Source organism: Arachis hypogaea, chromosome 4 (genome assembly GCF_003086295.3).
Source record: "Arachis hypogaea cultivar Tifrunner chromosome 4, arahy.Tifrunner.gnm2.J5K5, whole genome shotgun sequence".
Lineage (NCBI taxonomy): Eukaryota > Viridiplantae > Streptophyta > Magnoliopsida > Fabales > Fabaceae > Arachis > Arachis hypogaea.
This window is the reverse complement of record NC_092039.1, coordinates 23,011,376-23,031,328: the sequence shown is the minus strand read 5'-3', so window position 1 is coordinate 23,031,328 and position 19,953 is coordinate 23,011,376. Positions and strand designations below refer to the sequence as shown.

The following is a 19,953-nucleotide window of genomic DNA, read 5'->3' as shown; positions in this document are numbered from 1 at the left end:
TTTGAATTTTAGATATATTATCTTTTAGACTTTAGATACTATTTTATTTGGACTTTAGAGTTTAATAGGTGTCATGCTCAAATATAAATAGTGCCTTTAGGGTTTCGGTCTCCAACATACCAAAGCCGCATTTGTTGCTCTTTCCCCATCAGAAGAGTCACAATTCAGCCGCCTAGGGATTCAGAAGGCTTTGGTTGAGGAAGATCGAAAGAACCACAATATCCAAATCCTTCTGTTAATTTCTGATTTCTATGAGTAAAGGTATACTTTCTCGCATTATGATATATTTTGGTGATTCAATATGGATAATCTGAATTATTGAAATTAATTTATTCCAACAAGTGGTATCAGAGCCATCTATAATTATTTAGTCATAAAAAATATCAATTTTTTTATTATTCTTTCAATCGATATGTATGTATGTGCGCGTTATATATAACTGGTACTGATGCACGAGCACAAGGATTAAATTTTTTAATGCAAATACCCTGTATAGCAATTCTTTATACACATACGTATATTATGGGTGTGCTACTGTGCATATATGTATGGTTTTATTATGCCTTTGGTATGGCTTTAATATTATTGCGTGTATATATATATATATATATATATATATATATATATATATATATATATCCATTTTTTTAATTTGATATAATAATTGATTTATTCTGAAACATTAGTATAGAGTATTATTATGATTGTTTCAGATTTAATTATATGTGTCATTAATTTGATGTAAAATTAATTAATAATTTCTTTTGGAATATAAAAATTATTGTGTATGTAACTTATGCGAATATTAATCGATCTAAAAGAAGATTTATATTTGGCCAAATTATGTATACACATTAATAATATGTGAGTGATAGAATTATAATGATTAATTTTAATGTTAACTGATCACAAATTTTTTGGCACATGAATTCATTTCATAGTTATAACCATATTTTTTTTAAGGTCTGAAAAGACACCATTAAGATTTATATCCTTGTGCAGTTTAAAGAATTTTTTATTGTTACATAAGGAAACTAGTAATAATTTGGATTATTATATCTACCCATTTTATAAAATTTTGGTTTTGGAATAAATTGATTGAACATTATGCTGCTAAAGTAGCCTCTTTTGTGAAAACTGATTTATTTAAAACATAAGGAATATGGTGATATATAATTCATGTGAATATTAGTCAGCCCAAAGGAAGGTCTATATTTGGCCGAATTATATACACATTGATGGTAAATACATGTTTGGGTAACTAATTAAGAATAAAGTAATGCTTATTATTTATGCGGACAATAATCGGTCCAAAGGAAGTTTATTGTTTGGCCAAATAATAAGCATTGCACACTTTTGTTTATTTTCTATTAGTTATGCGGTCAATGATCGGCCCAAAGAAAGGTTATTGTTTGGCCAATTAATAGAAAATATATGCGGTAATAAATAGCTTGCGAAGTTTAAGTTTCCATGTGAGCATTAAGTCGGTCCAAAGAAAGGCTTAATGTATGATAGGAATTTTGACAATATTTAATTACTGCAATGAGAGTATTACTTACAGTTAATTTTCTATCCAAAAATTGAAAATTAATGTCGTTCTAGATATCTCAATATGAATTTTTTTTCCATTATTTAACTAATGTTTACTGCATGTTCTTTTAGTTCTAATCCAGAAACTATAGCTTCAGCTACCAATATTTTTGCACAAATTAGCAGTATTCCTATGTTAAATGGTTCAAATTTTAAAGTTTGAAAGGATATCATGGAGATTGTCATCGGTTGTATGGATCTGGATATAGCTCTTCAAGAGGAGAAACTCACTTCCACTCTAGAAAATCTCAATGAGGTTAAAATAGAGAAGTGGGAGAGATCCAATCAAATGAGCATTATGATCATGAAACGCTCAATTCCTGAGGCATTTTGGGGCTCAATTACTGAGGATAAAGATGCCAAACAGTTCCTGAAAGATGTTGAAAAATTCTTTGCTAAGAATGAAAAGGCGGAGGCAAGTAGCCTTTTGAGCAAACTTGTCTCCATGAGGTATAAAGGTAAAGGGAACATTAGGGAGTACATTATGGAAATATCTCATTTTGCTTCAAAATTGAAAGTACTAAAGTTAGAGTTGTCTGGAGATTTACTCGTGCATTTCATTTTGATTTCCCTTCCTGCACACTTTGGGCAATTCAAAGTGAATTATAATACTCTGAAAGACACTTGGTCCTTAAATGAGCTTATATCTCACTGTGTGCAAGAAGAAGAGAGGCTACAGTAAGATAAGACTGAAAGTGCTTACATGGCTTCATCTTCCCAGTATAAAAGAAAGCGTAATACTACTGCGGATGAGCCTTCTCAGTAGAAAAATGCTAAGAAATAGGATCAAATTTCAACCTGTTTCTTCTGCAAGGTAGGACACATGAATAAGGATTGTACCAAATATGCCACTTGGCGTGTAAAGAATAGTATAATTCTTACTTTCGTTTGTTCTGAAGCTAGTTTAAGTTATGCACCTGTTGATACTTGGTGGGTAGATTCTGCTGCTACTACTCATGTAAGTGTTACTATGCAGGGTTGCCTGTGGAGCCGACCGCCAAGTGATGCTGAAAGATACATCTATGTGGCAGACGGTAATATAGTTGCAGTCGAAGCTATAGGAACCTTTAGATTATGTTCCACGAATGAATTTTACTTGGATTTATTAGAGACATTTTATGTACCGTCATTTAGACGGAATTTAGTTTCTATTTTTCGTTTGGACAAATCAGGTTATTTTTGTTCATTCGAAGACAATAAAGTCAGTCTCTTTTATAATTTAAATAATATTTGCTTAGGTCATTTGGTGGATAATCTATATAGGCTTGACTTAAATTCCTATAATAATGAAATACTGCAAACGGATACAAAACGAAAACTAAATGAGAATTCGGCATCATTATGGCACAAACGCCTAGGCCACATTTCTAAACAGAGAATTCAGACGCTCGTGTCGGATGGAATTCTTGGACCCCTAAATTTGGCGGACTTTGAAGTCTACATTGAGTGCATAAAGGGGAAAAGGACAAATGAAAGGAAATTAGGTGTCGAGAGAGCTAAAGATGTCTTAGAACTGATACATACCGATATATATGGCTCATTCCCTACTGTCTCTAGGAATGGACAACGGTACTTTATTACGTTCATATATGATTACTCTCGTTACGAATATCTTGATTTAATTTATGAAAAGTCCCAAGCCTTGGATGTTTTCAAGTCTTTCAAAGCTGAAGTTGAACTTCAACTTGGAAAGAAAATTAAAGCTGTCAAATCTGATCGTGGTGGTGAATACTACAGAAGATATGACGGTTCAGGTGAGCAACGTCCCGGGCCTTTTGCTCTTTTCTTAGAGGAGTGTGGTATTGTTCTGCAATACACCATGCCAGGCAAACCTAGCATGAATGGTGTTGCAGAGCGAAGGAACCGAACTCTTAAGGACATGGTGAGAAGTATGATTAGTCATTCTTTCTTGCCTAAATCACTCTAGGGAGAAGCCTTAAAGACCGCAGTGTACATCTTTAATAAGGTACCAAGCAAAGCAGTTAACAAAATCCCATATGAAATTTGGACTGAAAAAATGCCCAGTATAAAGCATCTGCATATTTGGGGATGTCCAGCTGAGGCGCGACCTTATAGGCCACATGAAAGAAAATTGGACTAAAAGAACAACTAGTTGCTACTTTGTTGGTTACGCTGAGCGTTCACGGGGTACAAGTTTTACAATCTTGCATCAAGGTCTATTTTTGAAACAAGAATTGTGAGATTTCTTCAGGATGTTGAGTTTGGAGGAAAGAAAATATTAGGAATGTTGCTTTTGATTAGGATTCTGTAACTGACAATGATCAGGTCCTTGTACCTATTATTGTTCAAGATACAGTTATAGTACAAAAGCACAATGAGAATCATACTGTAGATCCAGTTACAGTACAAGAGAATAATGAGAATATTATTATTGCTCAAGATACTGCTATATTATAGGAAAATAATGAGAATCCTCCTCAACCCCAACCCATATAGCAAGCTCAACAAGCTCAAAAAGTATCATTAAGGAGATCCAACAGAGAAAGGAGAAAATCCATCTATGGTCTCAAACAATCTTTCTGTTAATGATTTCACAAGTTTAATCAAGTCATTACTTCATATGATTTTGAGGTAAATATTATAAATGAATGTGTATGCCGCAAGTTCAGTGGAAGTAAATACATATTTTTGGTCTTATATGTTGATGACATTCTACTTGCCAGTAACGATATAGGCTTGTCGCATGAAACTAAGAAATTTCTATCGAACAAATTTGAAATGAAAGATCTTGGTGATGCCTCTTTTGTATTAGGAATTGAGATACTAAGAGATCACTCTCAAGGTATTCTTGGATTATCACAAAAGAACTATATCGAAAAGATTTTAAGTAGATATGACATGGAAAGTTGTAGACCAATGGACACACCCGTAGCTAAAGGAGACAAGTTTAGTCTCAAGCAATGCCCTAAAAATGATCTTGAGAGGACAGCAATGCATGATAAACCTTATGCATTAGCACTAGGGAGCTTAATGTATGCTCAAGTCTGCACACGTCTCGATATATCATTTATAGTAGGAGTGTTGGGTAGATACTTGAGCAATCCGGGCATGGATCATTGGATAGTTGTTAAACGCATAATGCATTTTCTGAAGAGAACAAAGGATTACATGCTTATTTATCAGAGATCAGAAAATTTGGAGATCATTGGGTACTCTGTTTTCGATTTCATGGCATATGGTTGTGAAACTTTGTCACTGAGCTTCATATAATAGATGACATTGAAAGGCCATTAAAGATATTTTGTGACAATAAGTCAGCAGTACTATACTCCAATAACAATAAGAGCTTGACAAAATCGAAGCATATAGACATCAAGCTCTTCGTTGTCAAGGAGAAAGGTTAAGAAAAACATATTTTCATAGAATATATAGAAACAGAGTATATGCTAGCAGACTCACTAACCAAGGGATTGATCTCTAAAGTCTTTCATGAACACACTGCTCGGATGGGTGTCAATATTTGTGATACCTTGGTTTAGTGGGAGTTTATTTTATGCTATATGTCCTATAATAGATATTGAGTTATTTTTTCTGCAGAATTAAGTTGATGGTTTATTTCATGTTATGTGAAATGTTCATTTTGCAATATTTGTTTTGTGTTTGATCTCAATAAAGTTTTAAAGTTGGACCAGTTGAAAATAGACATGCATGAGATCACTTGTCATGTAATTTCTATATTACTTATCCAAATTTGATATATGTCGTTAAGTATGTTTAGATGGTGATTGTCGTGGTTTAGTCGCGACATTAATGTGATGAAAGCTGCGGTGATTCTATATCTAATAGATGAGACGGACCAAATTGTTAAAGTACTGAGAGAAATAGCATTCAGATGCGCGCATAAAGTTTATAAGATGTGATTATGTCAAGAAAGAATGTAGGTATAGGCCAAGTGGGAGATTGTTAGGAAATTATTTTAATTTTCTAATTTATTTGTGGGCAATACATATATTAATTATAATTACAAATTATGCTATTTCAAATTAAATGACTTATATAATGAAGATCTCATTTATTGTTATAAATGCTAAATTCAGTAAGTCATAATTACTTTTGATTTGGAATTAAATGAGAATAAAACCAGATATTATCTTTTGTTCCTTAGATAATTATCTTTTGAATTTTAGATATATTATCTTTTGGACTTTAGATACTATTTTATTTGGGCTTTAGGGTTTAATGGGTGCCATGCTCAAATATAAATAGTGCCTTCAGGGTTTCGGCCCTCAACATACCAAAGCCGCCTTTGTCGCTCTTTCCCCATTAGAAGAGTCACAATTTAGCAGCCTAGGGATACAGAAGGCTTTGGTTGAGTAAGATCGAAAGAACCACAAGATCTAAATTCTTCTGTCAATTTCTGATTTCTATGAGTAAAGGTACGCTTCCACATTTTGATATATTTTGGTGATTCAATATGGATGATCTGGATTATTAAAATTAATTTATTCCAACATGAATCTCTAACAAATAACCCCCCAAATTTGGACCATCATTTAACAAATATGTATTAATACACTCAACAAGCTTGCGTGATATCTTTCCCTCTTCCCTAAAGAAAGAAACCAAGATAGGACATTTTGTATCTGAGCAAAAAATAATAGTAGAGACAGCATTAAAATAAAATGGAAGCAACATAAAAGTACCTGATCAACAAACAGATCCTAACAAACCCCTTAAGAATGAAGTGCCAATATATAGTGGAAGGCCTCCTCCTTGAAAGTATAATGACTAATATTTTTCACATTCAAGCTTGCTTCAACTTTTTCAATGTATAAAAACACCAAATCTTGCCAAAAAAAAAGAAAGAAAACAAACAATCAATGAATATATAAGATTAAAATGATCATGTTTGATGAGATGCAAAGATGATTTATGCCTCAATTACAGAAACTTACTGCAAAGATAATGAAAATAATGGAGTGAATTAATTTCTTAGAAGCAATGATGACTCTCTTAGGAGTAATCTTCCAGACGTTATATAACTTATTCTAATTCTGGCAAAAAACTGAGAATGCCACCCATTAGCAAACTGAAAATTGAATTAACAGGAAGAAAGGAATGAAATGATTATTTAGATGACATAATAGTACTTAACATGCATTGATAATTGGAGACCTTGAAATCTTCCAAAGCAAAAAAATTAGTATCAATGATAATATTGAGAACAAAAATACCCACCTCAAAAGATTAACCAAAATATGTGACTTCAGTGTTAGCACTGATCCACCTATGTTTTCCAATAACATCAGCTTTCTATTCAACAATGTTGTAAAAAAAAAAAGTTCTTAAGATGTAATATTCAATCTACTAAATCAAAATTATAAACAAGAATAACAAACAAAACTTCCTATATATATTATAACACTACAAGAACCTGAAAAGATCACAATATACTCAAGGAATTGAACTTGAATAGATCAAACAAAAAATCATTACAATGAAGTACTAAATTCATTGCTTGTAAATATATAGTGGCCAAATTTATAGTATAGTTGCCCCACTTGCAGTATGAAACGAAATAGGAAAAATGCTATTATCAGAAGAGTCTAATTTATGATATGATCAGATTTAATTTACAGTAAGAAAATAAGACACAATATCAGTTCATCGAACAAGAATTAATACAACAATTAAGAAAATAAACAATTCATCAAACATTAGAAGTGTTTGCGAATTTGAAACAATGTTCATCAATTAAGAGATAATAAAACTCATTGAATATTATATCATATAACAAAACATTTAGAATCTGAAAATGAATTTAGTGGAACGAAGCATGCAGAAGCGAGAGAATGCCAATGGAGAACACGAGAGTCATTGGCAGAGGAGAGTTGACAGAAGAGGTGCTTTCTCTTAGTCTCAGAGGCTTGGGCATTGCGACAAGATCTAAAAACGCGTTGATAAAGGAGACGTCTTGACACGATCTCAGTAGCTTTTTGGCAACAGCATAAAGGAGATGAATCTTAATAGTGACGACGGCAGTAATAATGGCGGAGGAGGCGACAACGACGACGAAGATGGCTATCGCAATCTTAGGATTTCTGTAAGCTCTCATCCTCTGTTCTTTCTCTTCAAGTGTTTTCTTAGATTTTGAAAAGAATTTTAATTATATGATAATTTAAGTGGTAACAATGGATTTTATTGTTAGTTATCTTATGAGAGTTTATCAAAATGCCACAAATAAAATATATTACGAAAATTTTTAAAAATTTTAACTAAAAAACACCCACAAATATATATAATTTTGTAGTGGTGACATTATCAAAGTAGGGATATTATTATTATCCCACGTTTATTTTTTTCAATAACAAATTTATTACCTACTAATAGCATAGATTTACTATTCTCAGAAACAAAAAGTTGTTGCTTTTCAAAGATCATAATGACCTTAGCTTAGAACTCATGTTACTATTCATATTTGAATTAAAATCATTTCTGCTATTATTTATACCTTACTATTTGCACTACAGATCACAAATTTACGAGCAAATTTGGATGAAATTTGGTTAACAATACGCCGAATATATGAAATATGCGTATATTATAATAATTATAGTAGTTATATAAATATTATTAAAATTAAAATTATATTTTTTATGTATTTTAATACGCCGAATATATATATATATATATATATATATATATATATATATAATTTTTTAAAAATTAAAAATATATTTTTTAGTAGTATTTTTTAAAAATATTATTAAATAATAAAAAATTATTATTTAATTTTAATGTCGTAATAGAATATATATAGGTAGGCAGGCAGAAAATCTAATTTGCAGCTAAAGCAAGTAGTGTGAATATTATTATATTATAGGCCGCCTTAAGATACCATGAATTGTGTCTGAGTTGTAACAAACTAAGTCTCCTTCAATAAAAAGCCTAAATGCCTAAATATGCTACAATAATAATACTACACCTATACTATACTATATATCTCAAGTTCCGAGACCACCAAACATGAATGTAATGTATGTAATATAGTATAGTTTGTCACAATCCACGATGCATAGGGTTCGAATTTTTGCTGCCCTAATAATAAATTCCATGAACAAGCTAAGAGAATTCATTATTATTATATTGCCCTTTTTTCAACACAAGTCTAGCTACGATGGGATATCTGCTGTGATATTTGTGTCATGAAGGGTCCATGTCACTTGTGAAGCCCCCCTTCAGAAAATTAGACTTTGGTCTATTAGATCATTTAGATGTAGACGTCTTATTTATCTGCATCTATACAGTATCTATCACGTTTATCAAGAATATCAACTAATATTTAGAATCAATTTGAGCTTATTTAATTTCATATAATATTAAACTTATTTATTAAAAATATCATTATTTATACGTTTAGTTCTAACAATTTAAAGTTCACCAAAAAAATATTCTAACAATTTAAATGTTTAAAAAAGTAATATCTTGTTATGATATCAAAATAATTTCTATAATCTAAAAATTAAAAATTCAATTATTATTAATTTTAAAAAAATTAGCATAAGTTAAATTAAAAAATAAAAAAGACCTATATCAAAATTTACATAAATATTTTTATTAACTTAAACTTTTAAGATAAATAATATCGTATCATTTAATCCAATTTAATTGAGTTATCTGCATATTTAATTAAAAAACAAGAGTTCTTAACAAATCTATGAAAATAACAAGTTAACAACGATATTTTGAGCGATTATAAAAAAAATTTAAAATAATTTAAAATTATTTTATCTTATATTTTTTAATTATTATTTATTTTATTTTATATTTTTAATTATTAGTTAGAATAATTAAATAATATTATATATAATTTTAAATATTAAATTAAATAAAATAACTGTAAATTATTATTTCGATAATACCATTTGATAACTATACATTAGAAAAGAGAAAAGGTCCAAACACATCAGTATTGGTGTTTCATTGTTCGTTTCTGCAACATAAGGCAAAATGACATGATTAAATAAAATGAGATTTTAAGTTATATAAATGTAACATTTGAGATTTGATTATATTAAATTTTATTCTATTCTTTTTCATAAATCGCTATGGTTTATAATAATTTTTATTTTATAATTTTATCTTCATAAACTACTATAATTTATGACTATTTATGTTTTGTATGAATTATGTTATTCATAAATCGTGACGATTTATGACAGGTTATATAAAAAAAATGGTTAAAATCTTATAACTGATGACAATTTGTATAAATATAAAAATTGAATTTAATATAATCAAATCTCTAATGTTACATTTATATACTTTAAAAATTTATTTTATTTAATCATGTCATTTAGTCGCAGTATAATGCGTTTATCCGAGCAAAACTCTAAATTTATTGGTTGGCCTGTTCATTTCTACAATAGCTTTCCAACTCATAAACCGCAACGATTTATGACAAGTTATATAAAAAAAGCTAAAATCTTACAACAGAAAATGATTTGTATAAATATGAAAATTAATTTTAATATAACCAAGTATCTGATGTTACATTTATATACTTAAAAAATCTATTTTATTTAATCATGTCATTTAACCACAGTATAATGCATTTATTCGAACGAAACCTAAAATTATTGGTTGACCTGTTCATTTCTACAATAGCTTTTCACAGCCCCTCCATGAAAAACGAGCTTAGTTATGTGACTATGACCAACAAAAGATCCAATTTATTTATTTCCTCCATGATCTTTATGGTAAATAAATAGGTCATCAGTTCAAAAATAATAATAAAAAATAGGTCAACTGTGGGGGACGGCCACCGTAACCTAAATTTAGATTTTCTAGCTAGGTCAACCTCTTATCATATGGTTCATTCATAATATTATTTTCTTTGTATTATGTTATTGATCTACTTGTCTTCGAATTACATAATTGATGGTACAAGACTCATCCTCAAAATTCAAAAATATTTCAGATAAAGAATTATTTTCCATGTGAGATAAAACTAAGATTTTAAAACTCGAATGGGTCACTAAATCAATAGAGTTAAAGATTTAAAAATTTGAATATTCAATCGAAATTTACTGAAATTAAATTAAATATAATAAAATTATATATTTATATATAAAATATAAAATTTTAAAAAAATTAATTTATTATGTTAAACTGGTTAATAAGTGAAAAAATTATAATGGTTCGACCAATTGATCAATTTTTGACCATTTTTTTTTATTTTTAATCGATTTACTATTAAACAACTTATTATAAACCAAACTGATTTGATGATCAATTTCCGATTAATCGAATCAAACCAAATCCTAAACCATGGGTCATACATTTACCTGTTTTTATTAGAAAGCTTAAATAATGGAGAGGAAGTTGTCACTTTCCATTGTCAAATTCAGCTATAACAAGTTTCAACTTTTAATAATGACTTACCATAATTATCCAGCATCACCGACAGCAATCTATAGAGATTAAATTATTGATAAAAAAATTCAAAAAATGAAAAATCAGAAGCAGGAAGATAAAGAGAAGGAAGAAATTGTACGTTCTACTCACTAAAAGCACATAATTAATAAATATTACATAATTCCAACGCTTTCCATCTATAGCATCCATTGTACAAAATTGGTAGGTTTCAACAACCACCTAAGATGATGATGGAAACATCCTAGCCTTGCATGCGCACATACCTTACCTTAATTACTCGTAGAAATCCTAAGCACAATGCTGCTACTTATAATACAAGAGCACATATTACAAATTTGCCCCAGCCCCAAACACATTAATATTATCACATTAACAATCATAGCAGATGTTACGTTCTTTTTTTTTTAACTTTTTTTATTTGGGCATACTCTAGTCTAATTAATAGTAAGATATTATTAAGAATGTAATAAAGCCTTATTATTATTATTATATTATATATATAATAATGATATTGGATTGAAGACTTAGGAGAGAGGTGCCCTATGAGGAGCACCCTTTCTTCGATTGCCAAGAGAGAGAACAATTCCAGGGAGGAACCTAGTGGCCTTGCCCTTGTTCTTCTTCGAAGTGTTGTTGGCTTCACATGAAATTACGGAATTGCTGGTAGCCTCGGTGGTGTTGGAGTAGGAAGAAGTAGGGGCAAAATGGGAATCTTCGTCTATGACCTCTGAGCCATCAACTCTTAGACCCTCGAACTGCGAAATTGCGAAGTCAGATTCATCGAATCGATGTAAAATGGTGGACAAGCTTTCACCCTCGTACACCATGTAGTTCACCTGCAAATAATATTAGTAGCTGTGTTTCACAACATTACTATCTCAGATTATATACATTACAGATACATAATAATCATTGTTAGAATATTATCTCTTCTTATCGGTTTAAATTTTCAAAAAATATGATTTTGTTATGTTGGATTAGAATTTTTATAATCTAAAGATATAGAATTTGATATTTATTGACCTTTAAAAAAAATGACATAATACAAATAAAAAAATATTTACCCAAAAAATTTACAAAAATCTAATAAAACACTATTACATAAAAAACATGTTAAAAATATTAAAAAGTATGGAGAGCCACTATACGTAGAGATAATAAACATCTCAGATCATGAAACCACTCATTCCAAAAATTTAAACTGAACTCTTAACCTTTCGGATCTAAAGTTCTAATACCATGTCATGATACCACTTATCCCAAAAACTTCAGCTAATGGAAAAATATAACACTAATAGTTGTATCTCAAATACTCCCTAAACCTCCATTGTACACATTGTACAAATATTCTATTGGCTCCCTATGCTTTCTCAAATAAATTTTATTTTTACCTCATATTGGACCAATTAAACAGTCTATTGTACACATTATACAAATACTCTATTAGCTCATTAGCAGGACTCAAAATATAACTATTAAATATCTTCTTCTAACAACTTAAATATTTCTATCAATTTAAATTTGTAAAAGAAGTTATTTTATAATAATTTTTCATGTAGGCATCTTATTATAATTCAATAACAAATGACTAAAATATTTGATGTAAAATGTATAATAATTATGTTATTTTCTATTAACTTAAATTTTAGAACAAATAATTTTATATATAATATAAATTTTATGACAGAGAACCTATGAATAATTATTTATGTGTAAATTAAGTACAAAACAATTAAAAAAATTAATTCCATATGCTATTAATGTATTGTTGAAAAGGGTCTAATAAACAGATTTACTCACCACTCAATAGAATGTGTAAGTATAAGATTCTATGCATAATCCTTTACACTGTTATACCATGGATAATTAGGGTTTACACACTGACAATAAAGGGTTGCATTATTTGTTCTACGGACACCCCTACTACTCAGATCTGCTTTCTGTCACTTAGTTTTGACTAAGAACAATATGCAAACTTTTTAAATAATTGTGAATCTTTCATTTGCAACAACATCCATGTTCATCTGCTAAATTATTAATTGTGCAGTGCTAACAACAAATTTTGTTATGTTGCTCACATTATCCTGTTTGGTTTCTTCTAATGGTAAGGAATTAACAAAAAATAAGTATTAAAAGTTAATTTTTGATTAGTTAATATTAATTAATTTTTTATCTATTGTAAAATTATTTTTTAATATTTTTTTTGAAGAATTTAGAATTTTATATAAATTAAAATTTAAAATAAAAAAATGAATATCTAATTAATTTCAGGAACCAAAGTTCTTGAAAACGACCTTGAAGATGTGCAAAAGAACAATAAATTCATAAAAATTTTTAATGGAAAAATCAAGCAACGCTACACTACTGTCTTAATATTCAATTTAGCTTATAAAATTTGGAGTCGGATTCAATTTAACCCTTAAATTTTCAATAGACTCAAATTAAACCCCAAAATTTATAACCATTAACCTTTGAAATAATCTCCGTAGACGACGTATTAATTTGGTACATTAACTTGTGATTTAGATTCTTCACCTAGGATCTAGAACTCCAGAAACTTTATTGTTGCTTTCAAAATCGCAAAATTTTTAAATTGAACTTATTATTATCGTCTTCATGACGGATGTTCATGAGCCAATCAAACTTCTAAGAGATTTATTAGGTGTTAGACACATGAAATCTAAACGAAAAGTCAAAAAGTCCAAAACTCAAGAAGTTAACGTGCAAAATCAATATGTCATTTACAGAAATCAGCTCAAGACCTAACATAATAAGTTACTATTGTAAATTTTGGGACCAAATTGAGTTAGATTATAATTTTAAGAGTTAATTTGAATTCAACCTCGAATTTCAAAAATCAAATTGAATATTAACTCTCCACTACTACCCTAGATTACTATTTCTATAAAAGAATAAAAGAAGTTCCTTTTCAGCTTGATTATGATATCCGAAAGACCAATAATTTATGTGTATGTCTTGTCACACATGCCCTTTAATTGACACAATCCAAATTTTTGTCCCGTTTACGTTTAATAGTGTCGACTAATATAAACATAAATTATTGTCATCTAAAAGAGAAGCATTTTGCATATTGCCTATGATCATTTTTTTGGTGACTTTAAATAAACATATTGCCTATGATAATTATATTAACAAAAGATTAATTAGAAATGCCTCGATAAACTCAAGAAGAGATGCTCTTACACATCATGTTCCCTATTATCACGCTTTAATTTAACTATAGATAATGATATTATTGAAACAAAATAAGTTCACTTTTACTCTCAAAATTAAATTTGATTGTTACTAACAGTATAACATGGGTCTTGACTCTTGACCAGTATTATGCTACCTATATAGCGTAAATCAAGGCCAAAGCAATGTAGAAGAGAAAATGTGAAATAAAGAAAGTTTGTTAACTTTAACAGAACAATTATTGCACTATATCACTACATGTACGTCGATATATCACTTTTTCACTATTTGACATGTGCTTCACTCATATTAGGTGCTACACTTTTTTTATAATAGGTTAATCATATATCAAATTAGCAAGTTTCTAACATGTTTATGGTTAAATACTTAAATATGTTTTTGTGAATAGGGTGCAACATGTGATAGGGTATTTAGACCGTTTGATTGTTAGACTTTGGTCTACTTTTATCCAATTCTTAGTGCACTAAAAAATCATTTGAAAAAAAAAATAGATTCAATAGAACTTTTTAACTCACTTCAATATTAATCCAAAAAAGAAAAAAAAAACGATGTTGCATTATGGCATAATATCAAAGTGAATTAGCAAGATCTGTTGAGTTTTTTCTTGTTCAGAAATTTTTTTTATTACGATTAAAAATATAATTATTCATGTAACTTTTTTTATTATTGAAAAAAATGAATACATGATTTAAAAATTAAAAAATTTGATCCTTGTTGATAAAAATAAAAAAAAATAAAAAAAAACTTAACAAAATTCACACAAATACACAAAAAAAACTTGCACGACGGAACGGAAATTTAATTTTAATATGGAAGCAAAGGAAGTGTTGGACTCGCGTATGAGGAGGAGGGGTGCTTCACCTCGTTGTGGGATCAGAGGAAGCAGAACTCGGACCCTGTTAGTTGTGTCCCTCAAAATGTAAAAAAATTTACCCAGAACAAGAAAAAACGGAGGATCCGAATTCCACGTTTTAGATTTCAAATTCCATCAGCTGCAAATCGGACCATGCGATTTGTGAAGCAAAATTTCATTACCAAAGAACTCGCATGGTCCGAGTTGTGTACTCTAAGTCTTTTCAATTTTTAATACTCTGAATTTTTTTCAACTTTTTAAACACAAATCGGACTGTGTACTCCCATAATTTTAAAAAACACAAAAAATTAACGGAACACGTTAAAAACCTTAAGTGATACCGCAACACGTTAGAAATCCCCATCAAATTAAATATTTTCATATTGTTAGAACACATTATGTATTTTGACATCTTACAACATCTACAACCAATTTTTTAATATTTATATTTTGGATAACTTTTACTAATATAAATAAAAATCGAATAAATGCAAAAATTGTGGTCTAAAATAGGTAGCACGTAAGAATTTGTGGGATGAATAATAGAATTACCTTGCATGAAAGAGAACAAAAGTGGAATGGCTCTTGAAGAATCCTATCACAAGTGAAGCAAGAATTGGCACTGCCTTTGCATGACCTTGATTGTGGCCTCTGATTTAAGAATATCACCTTCGCACTGTTTATAGTGTAAGGCTGCCATTACATCCAATAATAATAACCACAACTTCATCACTCTTATCATCATCATCAATTCATCAAGATAGATTCACCAAGACATCTTAGTGTAAATATCGTATTATAAATCGCTAGATAATTTAACTAAATATATTTGACTGAATTATTTAAAGGTCTACAATACAATATTATCTTTACATAAAGATGTAAAGATATGATAACCATAAATAATTGTTTATACTTCTCATTTTGTTTGGCACCAAACAGACCGTTCATAATAATTTGCACTAGGGCTTGGTAAGTTGGCAGATTAATGTCGGGGTCCATTGCAACCTATAATTGATCTATTATTATTATTTATTATTAGAATAACATTAAAAATTTAACTTTTTTCTATTAACATCGGTCAATTGTTTAAAATTATTTTGTCTAGTTTAAATATTAAATCATAAATCTTAAATTTAAAAAAAAATTAAAAAATTAACTAATATTAACTAATTAAAAGTCGATTGTTTTATATTTTTTCTTATTATTATTTCGAAATAACACCTGGTCAAAGATGGTGGAACATAAGTGATGGGTAGGCGGCTTAATTTCCTATATAATATACAGAGAGAGAGAAATATTTAGACATCATCAAAATTTATTATTTTTTATTATTATTTTTAACTATTAATTCAATTTTTTTTAATTTAATAACTCAACATTATACTTTTAGTTTATAATTTCAAATATTAATAACTAATTAATAATAAAAATAATAAATTTTAAAAGCTCTTTAGCATTCTTCATAACAAGAGACAGAAAATCGAGTCCCAAAATGTTCTATTTGGCTAAATTGCGAGAGCAACATCTATGGCAAACTAAATAATTGAGAAAGTACTATTGTGTATATCTTTTCCAGTAACATTATTATGATGTTTCATAAGATATTTATTACATGACTAGTACGTTAAACTAGTACTACTACTAATCAATTAAAGAATATATAACGTGACCAAGAAAAACCCAAAACCAAAATCAAGCTCAGATCTCATCCTCTTTTATTTAATAACGTATTTTCATGCATACACAAAAATATATTTCAGTTTGCCAAGAAAAAAAAAATAAATGTACCCCAATATTTCATTTATATGTTTGACAACTTTTTTTATCATATGAACCAGCAATGATTCTACTCTTCAATCTATATTTATCAAAAACTATAAATTCTTCCTTTTGCATTCACTTTTTTTTACGTTGAACTCAAAAAAAATTTGTATGTACCAGTTATGTCCTTGATTATTGATATATTTATTATTTGTTTTATAATATATTTTTTTAATATTCTCTTATGCATATTATTATTTTCTATTTATATAAATTTTTTTACTATTATTGTTATTTTTTTGTATGAAATATTTTTTTGCTTTCTATTATAATTCTATTAATCCTATTAGAATAGAGAGTACTCAAAATACTAAAAAAATATTAAAATTTATTTAAATATCTAAAATAAAATTATAAGATAACATAAAATAATTATTTAAATTTGTCATTTTTTATAATTTTTTATCTAAAAGTAATTTTAAATAATGTAATCCAAATCATATTTAGTTTTTTATAATCTATTTTAAATGAAAATTACCAAACATAAATTAATTTTGCGCTTAATTTTATATAAACCTCCGTTTACAAAGGGTAATTCAAACACACACTTAATATTATTATTATGTAGAGAACTTTTGTCTGACCTGAATATTGGAACAATCAATGAGCTTTTCCAAGTCATCCAATCGAACCACATCGTGGTAAACATACCTTCGCACCTGTGATGACATACTCTTACCATTGGTTAATTTCTAATATGATTTTATACATCCATGTATACACTAAAAATTAGTAATTAAATTAGTTATTAACATAAAATATTAATATAAAATATATATTAAAAATAAATTAAATAATATATATTTTTATATAAATAAATAAAATGAATTTAATGACTATTATTTTGTGTGTAGATAACATTTTTATTTATACAATTGAGGTTAAGAGTAGACACCAAAAAAATTGAGGTTAAGAGTAAACAGGTGAAAAAAGCTACCACTTTCCATTTATATATCAACAAAATTATGGTATAGACAATTTATCTTTTCCCTCCTTCTGGGGTAAACTTAACTGTACTACTTACTACCATAATTAATGAAATGTGATTACTTTTTTTAAGGGCGAATTGAGTTGATCCTTGAGGTAGTAAACAAATTTTTTATCTTTTATAATATTTGTCATGTTATATTTTTAGATTCATTAAAAATACATTAGTTTTTAAATATAAAATATGTTTTGGCATGTTATTAAATAAATATGTTTAATTAATTAAGATATAGAAAAATAAATACATAAAAGGAAAAGGAGGAAAAATTAAATAATGAACATATAGACAGCTAGACATGAGAATACCAATCTTAGGTGTGTGTACCTTTGTACCAAATCAAAGAAGGAAATTAAATGAAGAGGGAAGGAGGGGAGAATAAATTAGGAGAAGTGGTGGGGTTGGTATGCAAATAACAATTAAATAAAGAGACAAGAGCATGGATTTGGAAGCAATGGGTCAAACTTTCGCTTTCAATGAAAGGAACAGCTGAGAAAAACGTTTGCAGGGAGAAATGGATAAAAAAGAGATCTTCCATTAATGGGAAAGAGACCAAAACCAAAAGTGGGAATCCATGAAGACACGGTTAACCCATGAGGAAAAAAATTGAAGAAAAAAATATATATAAATATGCATAAACATAGATATGTGGAAACACCCAAATACAATGAGACAGTAATATATGTGTTCATATTTGGTGGGTTCAATTGGACATTTTAGTATTTTACTCAACAAGAACAACTATATGTATGCTTCTTTAATTATGCAAAAACAATAACAAAACTACTCAATTCAATTTTTATTACGAGTACCGCATTTCTCGTCTGTAACATCGTCTCCTGAGCTAGCTTTTGAGATTGAATTGAACTCTCAAATCTCAATTTTAGTAATTGTCTTGGAAAAAACAAAATAAAAATAGCTGAAAAGAATCTGGAAGAAAGGAATTAAAAGATTACCCTTTTGAGTGAATTTTGGAATAGAAAGAAACTCTAATAGAATAATTAGATTGTGTGAATTTGGAGTGAGAGAATGAATTTAAGGAAGTAAAAGGATCCTAATTAAGTTGAATTGTACCTGGAGAAGAGGGTGAAGGCGGTGGAAGGGGAGGCAGTGGGGGCAGATGCTAAGGCAACAGTGCAAGCAGAAGACGTTCTTCTCGTTCTTGCGTTGATTCTGGTGGGCCCCACACCCACCAAAGAATGTCTCCCTCATCAGCCCTTCAAGCCATGCAGGTCCGACCTTCCCCTCTCCTCCTCCTTCTCCCCATGATGACCACCTGTATCTCCCCATCATCTTCTTCTTCTTCTTCTGTTCTTGATTTTTATTCCTTTACGGACTCTTCTTTTTCTTCTGCTGTTCTTGTTGATGATGATGAGAACTAACCCTAGCTAGCTACAGCTTTGGACTTTGCACCTCTCTATTTATAGAACATTGGACCTTTCCAGACACACAGTAGACTCCAGCACCAAAACTATTTTATTTTCTAATTCTATTCTTCATTTTTTACATGCTCTTTAAAAATTTATTTGCTCAAGTGGTAAAGCTAGCGGTGACCGTACAAACCTGATAATTACAATTTTAACATACATACATCCATACATACATCTTTTTAATAATATCCTTATAGTTATTCATTTATTATTTGAGTTTTATTTCTATTCACTGCCGGTTGTACATTTCTATTTATTTATATAAAAATTTTAATTTTTAATTTATATTAAAATTAATTATTAATATATTTATATATAAATATATGTATTATTATTTTATTTTTAATATATATTTAAATTTTAATATATATTTTATATTAATAATTAATTTTAATATATATACTTAATATTATTATTATTTATTTAATTATTTACATATTAATTATAAAAAATAATTATTTTTATTAATATAACAATATCTAATTATATATACATAAAAATTTTTCATATTTATATATTTTTGTCTTATTCTATATAATTTAGAGATTACACTATTATTTAATTATATTATTTTCTAATGTGATCTTATATAAATAAATTTATATATTTTTTTAAAGTTAAAAGTAAAATTTGAATTCGAGATCTCTAAATAAAAA

General features: G+C 28.6%; 1 protein-coding gene across 3 annotated transcripts; it reads right to left on the bottom strand.

Annotated features, from left to right (window-relative positions):
• Positions 1–11,090: 11,090 nt before the first annotated feature.
• LOC112796518 (protein RGF1 INDUCIBLE TRANSCRIPTION FACTOR 1) lies at positions 11,091–19,308 on the bottom strand. 3 transcript variants are annotated; one of them, XM_025838997.3, is made up of 4 exons: positions 18,942–19,213; positions 17,467–17,541; positions 15,611–15,751; positions 11,091–11,825 (listed from the first exon to the last, which is right to left on the bottom strand). In XM_025838997.3, the coding sequence occupies exons 1-4, from the start codon at positions 19,158–19,160 to the stop codon at positions 11,514–11,516; spliced, it is 747 nt and encodes a 248-aa protein (XP_025694782.1). In that variant the 5' UTR covers positions 19,161–19,213; the 3' UTR covers positions 11,091–11,513. The 3 variants fall into 3 exon arrangements, with proteins under 3 accessions (XP_025694782.1, XP_072091443.1, XP_025694784.1); XM_072235342.1 differs by having other exon boundaries at positions 11,129–11,744; positions 18,942–19,308; XM_025838999.3 differs by lacking the exon at positions 17,467–17,541 and having other exon boundaries at positions 11,129–11,825; positions 18,942–19,308.
• Between the last annotated feature and the right edge of the window lie 645 nt (positions 19,309–19,953).

Bases quoted from the DNA above. Each gene is read 5' to 3' on its own strand.
- LOC112796518 (XM_025838997.3), bottom strand. From the start codon at position 19,160: ATGATGGGGAGATACAGGTGGTCATCATGGGGAGAAGGAGGAGGAGAG. The intron at 15,752-17,466 runs GTCAGACAAAAG...ATGTAATGGCAG, and splicing joins TTGATTGTTCCAATATTCAG to CCTTACACTATAAACAGTGC. The intron at 11,826-15,610 runs GTAATTCTATTA...TATTATTTGCAG, and splicing joins TTTGTTCTCTTTCATGCAAG to GTGAACTACATGGTGTACGA.